Consider the following 13,960-nt stretch of genomic DNA (forward strand, 5'->3'; position numbering starts at 1 on the left):
CTTTCATGATTGCCTACATTTCTCCCTAAACTCATAGTTGAAAAGCTCTGAAAGAAATATCAAGTCCTGAGCAAACTGCTAGAGAATAAAACATAACATCCTATGCCCCTTCTACCCCCACTCTCACTTTTGCTCTCTCTCACATGCACGCACGCACATACACTCGTGCACACATGCACACACTGCCACAGGCTCAAACTACATTAAGTTTTAACACAGTCATATGTTTATCTTTGCAAACAAACAAACAAAAATCAGTTTAGGGAGCATTGAAATTTGAGGGGCACGTTGGCATTTTTTGCAAGCTGCCTTCAGAAAAATGATGATTAATCCTCAGATTTCAAGTTGTGGAGGAAGATTGCTAGAATCATGACTTCAGCAAAGCGGACATCCTGCCTTTGGCAGTTTCCCTGAAAGGCATCGGATTGGAGGCAGTCTGTGTTTCCCTTGATCCTTCAGCATCCTGTGCAGTGGAGTCAGTCTGTGGGAGTCTGAGGTGCTGCTCTTTTCTTTTCCCTGTGGCATCTTGTGAGCTTTTACACTTGCTCTGGCTTCATCTTCCCACCAAGCAGGCTGAGTTTTCTCACTGTCTCGGAGGAAGTCAGATGTCAGTGAGTACCAAGCAGCCAAGTGATAAGAATATTTTAAATGCTGAATGTTTTTGAAGTTTTCAGCGTCTCAGCTGGATGGAGAAGGCTATAAAGGACTAACAAATTTGGGATTTTTTTCTCTTAAATCAGCAAGTTTCCAGTATTCCTTGATCATATAATTAAAAAATTGTAAAAGCAAAGGTAGAGCTCGAAGTTTGCCTAAGAGGTGTCCCCACCCACCTATGTAACTCTGCAGAAGGAGGGACTTTAAAACTTCTAGAAGCTGCACATCCACATGAGTGTTGTTCATTCACTTATTGAACCCCCAATTATTGATGTCTTATCGTGCTGGGTAAAGCAGGAGGTCATAGTCTTGTGGAGGAGACAGACTTGTAAAGGCGTAATTTTAATGTGATCTTATAATGGCTCTAATGGGAGCTCTGGTACTTTGGGAAGGACTTACTGATTCCTAGGAAGGTTGATAATAGACAGTCACTTCACAGGGAAGTTATAATGCGGCTTTCATTTCTCTCTCCTGCAGCAGTCCTGCATCAGTCTTGCAACTTTGGCCATAGGGAATTGACTATTCTCTTGGGAACTGGGTTGGAACCCTACCTTCCTTTACATTTCAACAGGTTTTTGCTTTTGATGCATTTCTAATGGATTTTTCCTTTGATTGTTAAAATTAGAACCAGTTAATGAGCAATTCAGTGAGCCTCACTGCTTTGTTGTTATCCTATCTTTTTGACCAAAAACTGAACTTACTCACTGTAACTGTTCACTCTGAATTCTTCACACTTGGCTCTGAATGATTTTAAGTAATTTTCTGATGTCAAACCACCTTCAAATGGCTACTATTACTATCATTGAAGAGATTGAAAGAAAAGGAACACATGCTGAGAAGCAATTTCCCAAAGAGGAGTCATATAGATGCTTTTAATCGTGGCAACATTGCTGGAATATTTACACCCTCTTGAGGCAACTTCTTTGAAAAATACAACAATTCATCTGAGTCATAAGTGATATTTTCCTAAAAACAGTTAGTCACGTAATCTTGTATTTTCACACCTTGTATTTATTTTCTGCATTGATTATTGAAAGTGTTATAGCCCTAGTAGATAGCCTAAGAAAAATCACAATGATTTTTTTTTCCGTACAATTTCTAATTATTTTAGATGCTTTTCTTTTTTTTTTTTTTTTTTTTTTGGTGCTCTGTTTTTTTCAGCTGAGCAGCTATCCTGTGTTCTATTAACACTGGTACTTGTTATCAACCGGCTTCCAGATAATCCTGCTTAAGTGACTGGTTGATGACAGCTTTTAAGATATTGCCTCTCCAAGTTGTATTCCTATTCATGGAGGATTCTGGAAGAACAAAAGCCCTGATGTGAAGCTTTCTAATGAAGGGATTTATATAAGACATTATCCAGAATACAGAGGAAAACATTTGGAGACAAAGCAATCCTAGTTGACTATTCTGTCATTCTCGGTCCCTTGAGCTCTTAAAGGTGTCACTTCACGGTAGATCTTTGGTTTTGTGTCCAGGTGGCAGTAAAGAGTAAAGCATTCTTTATTTAGTGCCAATGCCACTCAGGGTCAAATTACTTATTTCATTTTGTATGTATATATACATTTTTTTTCTCAAAAGAGATATTATATTTTAAATCCTAGGGTAAATTTTGGCCTGGAAACCTCTCACCCTGAGTGATAACAGAGGCTAGTAACTCCCATTTAGGTGATAATTTTTTAAAAATTCAAATTCTAAATTATATTTCTCAAATATATGTATCTTCTCTAAGTATTAAGTAAGAAGCAGCAGGCAGAGGGTCACTTTTTTTTTTAATGTCCCTGTCAAACCTTGTGGTAAAAAGATCCTGAAAAAAGGTTATTTATTGGAAGAACATTCAGACTGATTTTTCTGGAAATTAGCTTCAGTTGTAAGGCCTATGGCATGAAGGGAGAGCAGATGGGTAGAAGTTCTAGAGGGTGTCACCGGGCAGCTAGCCTTGGTTGCAGTCTCTCCCTTTGCATTTTGGTATCTCTGTTTCCTTGTGTTTTTTGCTACCAACTTTTCCAGTCTCCTGAGACCTTATTTTCAGTAACTATTCTTGAAATCCAGCCCATTTACTTTCTACAAAATCTTGCAGAATCTCTTGATAATTCTCTCTGGACAATGGTTTAAGCTAGTACATAAGTTGGGATATTCTATTGAGAGCGTATTTACACTGGTGAATATTAGTGGGTTAATATGCTAATATCACTACCAGCTATTTGTAAAAGCTGGAAATTGACTTGATGCAAGAACAGTCCAGCTAGCAATGGTCATTCCAATTGTCTAAGTCTGGCTAATGGAAGATTTTTTTTTCTTTTTCTTCCTTCTTTCCTTCCTTCTTTCTTTCTCAAGTTTTTAATTGGGTAGAGTCTAGTAAACCATAAATAGATGTTTGAGGACTTAGTCATACTGGTTATTTTTATCACTGGGTCTTTTATACCACTGTTATCATGGTGAATTCTTCCGTGAATCAGAATAGAGCAGTATAATTAATCATTTGAACAAGATTTATGATGTGTCTTAATCCTTCAAGTATTTTAATGCATTTTTGAATTATTCTTCATCATGGCAATTTATATTGTGGTTTTCAAAAAGGTGTTGGCTAAAACCATTTATGTAATGATCAAATGTTTTAATACCCTTTGCATAGTTAGTGTTGAACTCTGTCTAAGAAAATGGAGGTGTGATGGTACTACACAACTAGGAAGCTTTAATTTATGTCCTAAGGGGTGTTGGTTAATGCATCTAACCATCATTTTCCATTTTCCAAGGGTCTGCAGGCCTTATTTTAGTCTTGAATTAGTTTCCTATTGCTCTTGTACCAAATTATCATGAACATAGTGACTTAAACAACAATCATTTATTTCTCATACCTCTGATGGTCAGAAGTCAGAAATGGTTCTCCTCTGGCTAGAATCAACGTATTGGCAGGGATGTGGGGTTTTTTTGTTTTTTTTGTTTTTTTTTTTTTTTTGGAGAGTTGGGGAAGAATCTATTTTCTTGCCTTTTCCAGTTTCCAGAGACTGCCTGCATTATTTGGCTCTCGACTCTTGCATCTTCAAAGCCAGCAATGGTAGGTAGAGTCTTTTTCATACAACCTTCTGGCTCCCTGCTCCTCTCTCTTACACACTGAAAGGTCTTGTAATTACATTGGACTCATTTGGATAATCCAGGAAAAATCTCCTTATTTTATGATCAATTTATTAGAAATTGATTCCATCTGGACTGTTAATTCCCTTTGCCATGCAAGGTAACATATTCATAAATGCCCAGAATTACGATGTGGACATCTTTGTAGGGGCATTATTCTGCTCACTACAGATCTGACAGGCAAATCTAAATATTTGATAACCACATTTTATAAACCACAAAATACTATTTGGGCAGTCTCCAGTTTGACTTTTTTTCCCCCTGTGAAATCTCAACAATTTATCTTATCACCAGATAGATATTTTATTATTATCTCTACTGGATCTTACCTTTCCCTCAAAAGAATTTGTATTTGAAAAAGCTTAAGGATAGAAAAGGCTAAAGTGATTTTTTTTTTCTGTAAGATAAACTTTTATATATAAAGCCATCAAATGTTTTAAGATGTGACCAGTAATATGATTTCATGATTTCACTCTCAACTTTAATAAGAGTTTATAACTGCAGTAACTTTTTAAACTAGTTTTTATTTAATTTAAGTACCTATTATGTGCAAATACTATAGTTGTTGTCAGATGGGGTCTGACTGACTTGCTCAACCAGAGGCAGCAAAGAGGTGAGAATAGCTTTCAGGCAGAATATATCTGATTCCTCTTTGGGTTTTAATATCCTAATCTGTAATCTGGGAATAGTGGTGTCTGCCATTGAAGGGGTGTTATGAGTGTTAAATGAGATAATGGAGCCACAATCCTGGGACATACAGGAACTCAACCAAGGATAGTATCCTTACTCTCCAGGACTTGGCCCGACAGTGATGCCGCTAGAAGGGCAGCATGATGGCGGGGCTGTCTTGAGGGCAGTAAAATGTAATTCTATCTGGCAATAGTCATAATTCCTCTCTTTCTAACTGCCAGGGCTTATGATTTGTTTTATTTCAGGAGTCCATACTAATTGTGATTGGACTACTAGGTATCAACAGAGGAAAGGATATGTTTTGATTTAGAAAAGACCATTCAGTCATAGCTTACTCAAAAGCATTCAGTTTAGTCCTGTGTGAAGTTTCACTGGAGACTGTGAATCCAAGATAATGTCCCCCTATGAAAGAAACATAAATAAATAAATAAATGTTGACTCTGGAGAAAAGATTTGGTCTCACCAATTCTCATCAATCAGTGTTCCCTGAGATAAAAGGAAACGTTACCTGGTGCTCCTTTGATATCTGAACTTCTTCTGGCACGTATATGCTGACAGCACTTTGTTCCTGAAAGTCTGATAGCAGTTTGTTTCTCTTTGTCTGAATGAGCAGATTTCAGTAAAGCCAGATTCTCTACAAAAGGATAGGAAAGGTAGAAAAAGTCTCTACAATTCTGAAATGCATTAAACATCTTTCTTACTTTAACATCAAATGATCAAATATATAAGCATGCCTGGAGTTATTCTGTATTTCCATTGTAATTCTGGTAGGAATTTTTGTAGAAGGGGCTCAGAATACATTATCTTTCAAGAGGGTTCCAATTGTCAATACAGCAGGCCTGCAACATTATTCTTCTAATGGGTAGAAAAAGAGATAATAGGTGACTAACTATATCACTCACGCTTTCTGTAGTGCCCCAAGAATTCCGTCATGACTTTTGCATTTTAGAGGAAACACAATGGCCCTGATGATGAAACACTGGAATTTAGGCAAGTAGTAATAAAAGGAAGTTTAGTTCAGTAAATGTTTACAAGGCCAGTATGAAATGAGATTATGACTTGCATATAAAAAATTCTGTACATACCATTATTACTCTGGAGGATTTTTGGGTGCGTGTTTCTTAGTTGCTCTGTCTATGGGTGTCATTTTCTTATCTGTAAAAATAAGTGTTCAAATAATATCTATTTATAGAATTGTGGTGCTCAAGTACAAGTAAGTAGGTGAAAGTAATCTATAAACTGTAAATTGCTGTACAGAAGTTATATATATCTATTGGGTAGGTGCCAGGGAAGCTGCTAAACATTATACAAGGAACAAGGAATCTACTCACAACATAGAAATGTGATGCACAAAATGTCAATAATGCCAAAGTAGATCCCCTGCCCTATAGTGAGTAATAGCTACTCTCCCACCTCTAGGCTGAAGGTGACAATAGGAGAGAGAAGTTAGTGGAATAACAAAGGAGAAACATTTGGAGAGGGCTGCCCAAAGTGGCCCCAGAAGCTGGGAGTCAAGGAATAAGTACTCTGACCTCTTTCTTCTCTCTCTTTTTAGTCTGGGTCTGGAATTTCCACTGGTCAAACCTGGCTCTAAGCCAGAGGGAAAGGGATCCTGTGAATGTAATCTATGTTGGTCAGCCTCCTGAGTGTTAGACATGATCATAAGGATAAGACGAGGGTGGACAGAACAGGTGCATAGGTTGGGGGTGAGAAATTGAAAATATTTATCCCCAACCATGAATCACTGTGTCTAATTAATATTCAGCTCTGTGAGTCCATAAGGAAACAATGTCTGTGGATAGGTTCATCTATATGCAGAGAGAAAAGTCAATCATGGGTTCAAATTTGAAGAGAAGGAAAATTCAGAAATACATCTGTAAATTAATTCTTCCCTAGAGATAGTTTGTGTTTGTTCATGGTAGTAAAACATAGTAAGGATCTGCATGTATCTTTTTCTACTATATGCCTTTGTCTGTTTATGTCCATTCATTAATTTACCAGGTTACTGAGAGTGTGCTGAGTGCCTGGTACTGGTCCAAGTACAGAAGATACAAAAAAATGGATACCAAATGGTGTCACTCTGGAAGCAGCTTTGGATGTAGGAGGAAAGACAGTTATAAAAGCAAATCACTGCAACTCTTGGAGCATTTACATATGAAGTAGTATGGGAGACAGAGGAGGTACTAGCTGGGATGTAGAAAGGCCTTGTAGAAAGTGACCTTGACAGAATCTCGAAGGTCAGGTAGGTGTTTTCTGGACAGAAAAATAGGATTAGTTTAGTCAAGACTTGGAGATGTCCTTTGTGGTGGAGTGGAAACAGCGATAAGGTATTCTGTTTCCAAGGACTTTGTGTTCCATGCAAAGATATTGGAACTATAACTACAAAGTAGTCGAGAATCATTGGATATATGGGCAATGTTCTTGCAAACTTGACTTTTTTTTTTTAAATTTCCAACTTCTGTACCCTTGTGTGGTATGAGCCACTCAGAATTTTGTCTCTAAATTGAAATCTTTAGAAATAATATCTTAAACTTGATGCTGTACCAATTCAGTTATTTCTGAGTAAGCTTAATTTAGTGAAGATTTTAATGGAGCATTTTGATGTTCAAAAGTGATAGCACTTAATAAATGTCCTTTGCTGGGCTATTCTGATTAAAGTGTCAGAGGATCAAAGATCTCAGACATGTTTTGAGAGTAAGAGTCCCTCTTCTGTTTCTCAACTATAAATGTTCCTTAAATCCTCACATGCATGCTGAGAAATATTTTTTATATCATTATCTTCTAGAAATAATCATAGTTGGGGGACAGATTTTTTAAAAGTTTGTAAGCTAAATAATTGAGACTCAAAAAATTATTTTAACTTAAATATAGTCAATTACAACATATCAATTTCTGGTATACAGCATAATGTTTTGAGACTCAAGTTTTATACTATGTGGATGCACCTAAATTTGATGCTATTTAAATATAAATACACATACATTTTTCTTGGTCTCTATAAGATTTATTAATCATTGTGTGCCCCTCAATACATTTCCAAACCAAGGGATTGAAGCCAGCAGTGACGAACTAGCAGCAACTACCTGGTGTCTCTTCTCTTTAGTTTTGAACCTGAAGCTTGAAGGGAAATGTCATTATAATTGAGTAGTTAGCCTTATTATTTCCACTTCTCAAAATAATGAAGCTATCTTTTGATCTGAATATGAGAAGTGTTAAAAATACAAGTAAATATTAGAAGATGTGGACACTTCTTTTGCTACTGACACTTTCTGCAAACCTTCCTGAGTTGGTGTCTTTCAGTGAAGGTCAGAATCTTGGTAATTACTGGTGGCTGCAGAAGCTGGTGATGGAACTTTGACCCTGATTCTTAGACAACCAGTCTCTTGTCTTCCTCATCCCTTTAGGTTTCTTGTTTTGGGGTGAAAATCCCTGGAAATAAATGGGACAGATTTTATGAATAAAAGTTTTTTGCCCCACATACACTATTGGTATTTAAATAAATGGCAATTCAATTTCCAAGTAAGTAAATGTGTTACTGTAACCCAATTAAAAATATTAGGCTTCAAAATGGGAGCATTTGAACTTGGTGTCATGGATTTTGGGAAGTTCTGAAAGGAATAAGAAGCATTTAGATTCCAGGAATCTTTGATTAAATTACATTAATGAAAGTGGAAGAGTTCTCAGCTGGCTGGTATGGAAGATAAAACACCAACCATATGTGTCAGCATCATGTCTGGCGACTCTTTAAGTCATTATAAACAGTAATGGGCAGTATAAAAGACAAGGTCAAAGCATTTCTCTTAACTCTTCCATACAGATTATTTTTATTTCTGGTACATATCTCATTTCCCTTCACGTATCTTTAACTGTAAAGAGAGAGAGAACGTTTACAATTCTTTTATCGGTAAGGAAACAGAATGAAAATCCCCCAGTTTATATGCAGTTGCTGTGAACTGTATTTTTCTGAATGGTAATGTGGTTAAGTTAGCAGGAGTTTTCTAAGAAGTATGTTTTCACATAAATTGCAAATTTTGCTAAGTTGATACATGAAGGTGCATTGTAGGCAAACTTGAGACGTTGCTTCAAGTAGGCACTTAGCATAGGCAGATTGTTAAGAGCACACCATGCAAGATGGCGTGACACGTGCCATACAATTTATGGATTTTTGGCACAGGGCTCATACTAAGTTTGAGCCGGGCTTCCATGGCAATGCCTATTTTTAGGCTCTGTTAGAGGACAAACTGACTCTTCTATCATTCAACAAATACTTATTAAACACCTACACTCTTGGACTCTGCTCTTGTTCTCATGTTGCATCTTAATTTAGAATGAAGATATAAAGGTTTTTACATATGTGATGGATTTTTAAAAATTGCAAAGTAGCCTCTTCCAAGTATTCCTCCCAAAGGAGTAGTTACCAGTAATTTCTGATTTCACTGTGCACATAAATAAGGAACTGTGTTGGAAAATAAATCATTTTGTCTGTAATTTAAAATGAGGTTTGAATTATATTTGATTACTGTGAAGTGTATTGATAAAACCTTGATTTTGTCTGCAAAGTGTTACTGATCATAGAAACTACCAAAAATAACAGCATAGTGGGTTTCTGAAATACATTTTCATAAGATACATTGAATCTCTGTACGCACCCTTGTCAAATTGGAGTCAAGTTGGACAATCAGAGTTAGCTTAAAATTAAGCCTCCTCCAGCAGTTAGCCCTGTTGCGTCTACTCAGAGCCATCAAGGTATCCTGCAAATACTCCCATGGTTTTTCTGGAAGGAGGAGGCAGTAGTAGAAGGGGTTACTATTATCCTCTACCATGACTCATTAGAACATGTCCTGAAATAAGTGTAGCTCCATATCAGGCAGGCAGCAAAGCATTCCCAAGTCATTTATCAGATGAAAAGGAAGGAGGCTGTCAAATTCAAGCATCCCTGGTAATGTGAGCAAAAAAATGTGTCACTTTATTATTTTCCCTTTCTTCTATAGAAAACATGATATATTGATTTATTTTAGATTGTTTAGGGTCTAAGGTATTTTATGGTTGCAAAAGTTATGAATTAAAGGTCCTAAATTGTAAGGTGTTAAGGGATGAAATTCACATCCAATGTGGGAGATACTAGTTGGAAACAATAAATCTTGTCAGGCTCAAGGTACTTTCATTGCTGTAAAAAAAAAAAAAAAAAAATGAAGGTCATAAGATAATACTCTTCAGGGAAATATGTTAATACATTTAAAGAGATTCATCATTTTTCATATGACATACAGATACCCTTTTAAAAGATTTCAGTATTTTATCTTTGATTTGATTTGGTATTTAAATATTTTAAGTCAACTCTTGAGAAACCGATACGTATTTTTTGACATATCTAATTGCATAGTTTAACAAATGGACGGGTGGTCAAGGTTTCTGGTGAGTGTCTGTAATTGTTTGGTGGTGTTCAGATGGCTTCAATGATTTTATTGATAATGATATTCAAGGAAATCCACACTGACAGAGGTTCTTTTGTATACTAGACACTGTGCTAGGTGTGTTTAGGCTGATTAGGGCATTTCATTCTCAGGGTGCCGATGGATATTGTTTTTCTGTTGGCTTTCTCAGTTAAAGAAGCTGAAGCTCAAGCTTTGATAACCTGCCTGAGATTGTCTAGTTAATCAGAGGTAGAGCTGGACCGGAACCCACGGCTCTGTGACTTCGCAGATTCTTCTCTCGAAGATTAGTCACTAGCCTCACCCAGCATCTCACAAGATTTGTGCTTTTCTGTAATATTAATGAGGGGGCAAAGGCTCAAATGTGCTTGACCTTAGAAATGTAAACAACCTAAGTGTTTAAAATCCCGGGTGCATTTCTATTTTTGAATAAGTAGGCTTCTGAAAGCTGCACGTACAAATTTATTTTCTGAAAGTTTAGAGGAAGCTACTGCTTTTTTCATATATTGATGGTGGCCGGAGGTGATGCATAGATTTGGTTCTCTCTGTAATTGTTTACATCTAGAGAAATTTGTATGTGAAAGGTTGTTGTAAACAAGTTCTTGTTGGGCCCTGAAAGCTCCTTTCACTTCCCTGTACTTCCTCACTGCTGCTAACAGAAAAAAAAAAAAAAAAGAGGCCTCTAGTCCTGAACCCTCAAAACATCTTTGTCCTCCTAAGTTATTTTCTCAACAAATAAAACCTTCAGTCGCATCCCACAGGATAAAGTGAGGACCAATGAGTAGCGCAAAAAGATTCTTAGCAAATGAACGAATCCATCTCTGTTTCTTGATTTATTTCCCAAGTTCACTCTGCTACAGCCACACTAAACTGTCTGCCGTTTGCTCTGTGAACGTTCCCTTTATCTGCTCCATGCCTTTGTGCATTCCCTTTTCTCTGTCTGAAATGTCCTTCTATCCTGATCCTGTGTTTCATTCCTCAGAAACACACGTATATTTCATGATTTAATGACTCAGCTCAAATGTCATTTCCTATGCAGAGCTTTCCCTACCTCTCAGAGTGAGCTGTTTTCTTGCTTTTCGTCTTTGTTCACATATGCTAATCACTTTGCATTGTAATTCACTTTTTGTACGCCTATTCCTGCAATAATGTGACCTTCTTAGGAAAAAGGATTATACCTAATTTATTATTGAATATCTGGTGTCCTATACATAGTGGATTCTCAAGAAAAGCTTGTAGAACAGTTTCAGTGGTCAAATTAACAAATGTAAACAGCAAACTTTTGTTTAATATGTATTTAACATGCTCTGTGCCAGGCAGTGGTCACGGCACTGGAATATGGCAAAGAATGGCACTGATAAAACTCACTGCTATCATTGCTGTCACATCTACGGGAGGGATGCAGATAATTAATGATATAAATAAGTAAAGCCTAAGATAGGATGGTGGCAAGTGCTGTGAAAAAAATGCTGATACAAGAGATGTCGAGGATGAGAGCGTTCTTCCTTATGGACCGTTCAGTACAGCAATCATTCTGTGTATTTTCTGTCCTGATTCCTTGTTGCAATTTTACAGTTGCTTTGAAGCCATACTTCTTTTATGGTAAAACAGACAATATAGAATTTCTAGAACTGAGTGGATCTGCTTTTAGGAAATTCTAAAAGTAAAAGTTCTTTGAAAGACAGAAGAAACCCAATCAAGCAGCCAAGTTTATGCTAATCTGTGTTCTATAGAGAAAGATAAAGTTCCTATTTTTCTAGGCAGTCAAAAAATGGAACTTGAATGTTAAATTATTGGATGCCAGAGGTTTGTCTTTATATGAAAAAAGATTGTAAAAATGCTTCTTTATCTCAGCTACAATTTTATTAAAATACAAATAAATACATTAAATATACAAAAGATATAATGTGTTTTATATTTATATATTATATTATAATATATATAATTAATATATATAACTAATATATATACATAATTTATATACATCATAGATTTCAAAGCATTTTCTATAATACTATGATCTAATTTAACTGAAATATTTTTAAAATAATGAGTAAATGCTAGGTTATATCAGAAAGCACATCATTGTATTTGTCATACACAGATCTGCATTCTAAGAACAAATCTATCCTACATATTATTTTTTGGTCGTAAACCCATGTGCTTCAAAAACCTAAGGTTGTATTTCTCTTTATGTTTCTGTTGGTTTGATTTCCACTCTCCAGTTCCCCCATAACGAAACTTAGGCCTATCTTTTCATTAAACTTCCTTTACAATCTTGGCATCACCTCTTTACGTTGGAGCTAGATGGACACAGTATATATACACACATGCATACATGTTTCTTATTACTGAAAAGAAAAAAAAAAGACCTCAAGAACCATGATAGTTAAGCTTCAGTTTCCATTGTTTCCTTCTTAAGGTCAATATCCTGCAGCGTTTCTACATATTTGTGGGTCTTCTCTTGCCAAAATTTCTCCCACAATGTGTTTCGTAACTCTTACTGAAGACATTAAAAGAGAAGAAGAGAGAAATGGGAGAAGAGGGACTTCGGCTGCCCAAAACACTCATCAGCATTAGCTTTCTGCCACCTCTCCTGCTGCCTCCTTCCTGCTCGCAGCCTCCTTGGAGTTGTGACTTTTTCCCCCCAGGATTCTTCTTTCTTTGTCCCAAGTCCTCTCTCGCTTTGCAGGGATGTAAAGGATGTGGGCTATGGTCAGACTGTTTCACAGAGAATCTGCTGTTTCTCCTCCTGATCAGTGATTGTCTCTCCTTGCAGATGGCTTGTGGTTCTATAACAGTATTTGGAAATTGAAGGTGTTCTATGTCTAAAGTAAATTACTAATGGTCTTTTTCTTTTTTATTAATTCACAGAAAAAATAATGCATGCATTTTTTTCTCAGTTTAGATTTATCTTCTGTACATTTTGCTTCTGCTTTTGTTGCCTCTTATCACTTCTTGGCTGGATCTGGCATGTGGCAGAATAAAACATGAGGTTGAATAAACAACCAACCAGCAAACTTTTGTCATACTATCAATGGGAATATTGAGCCCCTTCTTCCAGTAACAGATATGCTTGTTATATGATTTTAGAGTGAGCAAGTTTAATATACTGATTTTTCTGTATGTAAACTTTTCTTTATTCTTAATTAGATTAAATGTATTAAATCCTTCCCTGTACCACGATGTTCCTCAAAGGACAGTTGACACTGATGAGCCCTCCACCAAGCACGTGTGAGAACCACAAACTAGTAAGGCATCCAACCTTTCATTTTGACTCTTGTCTCCTCCTTCTGCAGCTCAACTGTGTGTCTTAAGGAGGTATATCTAGGGGTGGATCATGTTGGGTCATACAAGGTGCTTCTTCCTCGTCATCCTTTTGGTTGTTCAACTCTACTTGTGTAACAAGGTGTCTGCAAGTTCCCCCTTAACCCTGACGTTGACCATTTGTCTGGGTGCTTGCCTAAAGGAACTGCTGTCTATTTAATAGGCACCTTTTAATTGTATCAAACTACACTCTCATTTGACACTAAGTAGAAATAATCAAATCTTTCAGGACAGTCAGATCAGTAGTCCAGATGAGGCTGGATTCTTGGCAGCATCTAATATGTGAAGATCTAGGGAAATAGTTTTCAAATTTTTGCCTGCAGAAGATTCACTGGAGGAGCTTTTAGGAAGTGCAGTTCTGCTTCTGTTCACCTCAGGGATGGGCCAGATACCTACGTTTTCAAAAAGCACCCTGGGTCATTCTTACGGAAAATACTTTGCAGCAGCACTATCCAATATAAATATAATACAAACAACACATGTAATTTTACATTTTCTAGTAGGCACAAAAATATAGTAAGAAAAAAAGCAGATGAAATTAATTTTAATTATGTATCTTATTTAACCCCATATATCCAAAATACTATGATTCAATATTTAATCACTATAAAATTGTTAATGAGATATTTTTCATTCCTTTCGTTAAAAAATTAAATCTTCAAAATCTGGTGTGTATTTTGCAGTGACGGTGCATCCTCTCAGTTTGGACTAGCCTTGTTGCA

The 13,960-nt window shown here is 36.5% G+C and overlaps 1 protein-coding gene across 8 annotated transcripts in view; it reads left to right on the forward strand.

The window, feature by feature from the left end:
- PCDH7 (protocadherin 7) overlaps positions 1-13,960 on the forward strand; it is a 385,684-nt gene that overhangs the window by 20,898 nt on the left and 350,826 nt on the right. For 3 of the 8 annotated variants that reach the window (XM_032495414.1, XM_032495432.1, XM_032495453.1), the window contains exon 2: positions 3,653-3,712. The exons of the other annotated variants lie outside the window; for them this stretch is intronic. In XM_032495414.1, coding sequence (XP_032351305.1) covers positions 3,653-3,712 — 60 coding nt within the window. The remainder of the gene's footprint in view (positions 1-3,652; positions 3,713-13,960) is intronic. 8 annotated transcript variants of the gene reach the window in all.

Source organism: Camelus ferus, chromosome 2, assembly GCF_009834535.1.
Source record: "Camelus ferus isolate YT-003-E chromosome 2, BCGSAC_Cfer_1.0, whole genome shotgun sequence".
NCBI lineage: Eukaryota > Metazoa > Chordata > Mammalia > Artiodactyla > Camelidae > Camelus > Camelus ferus.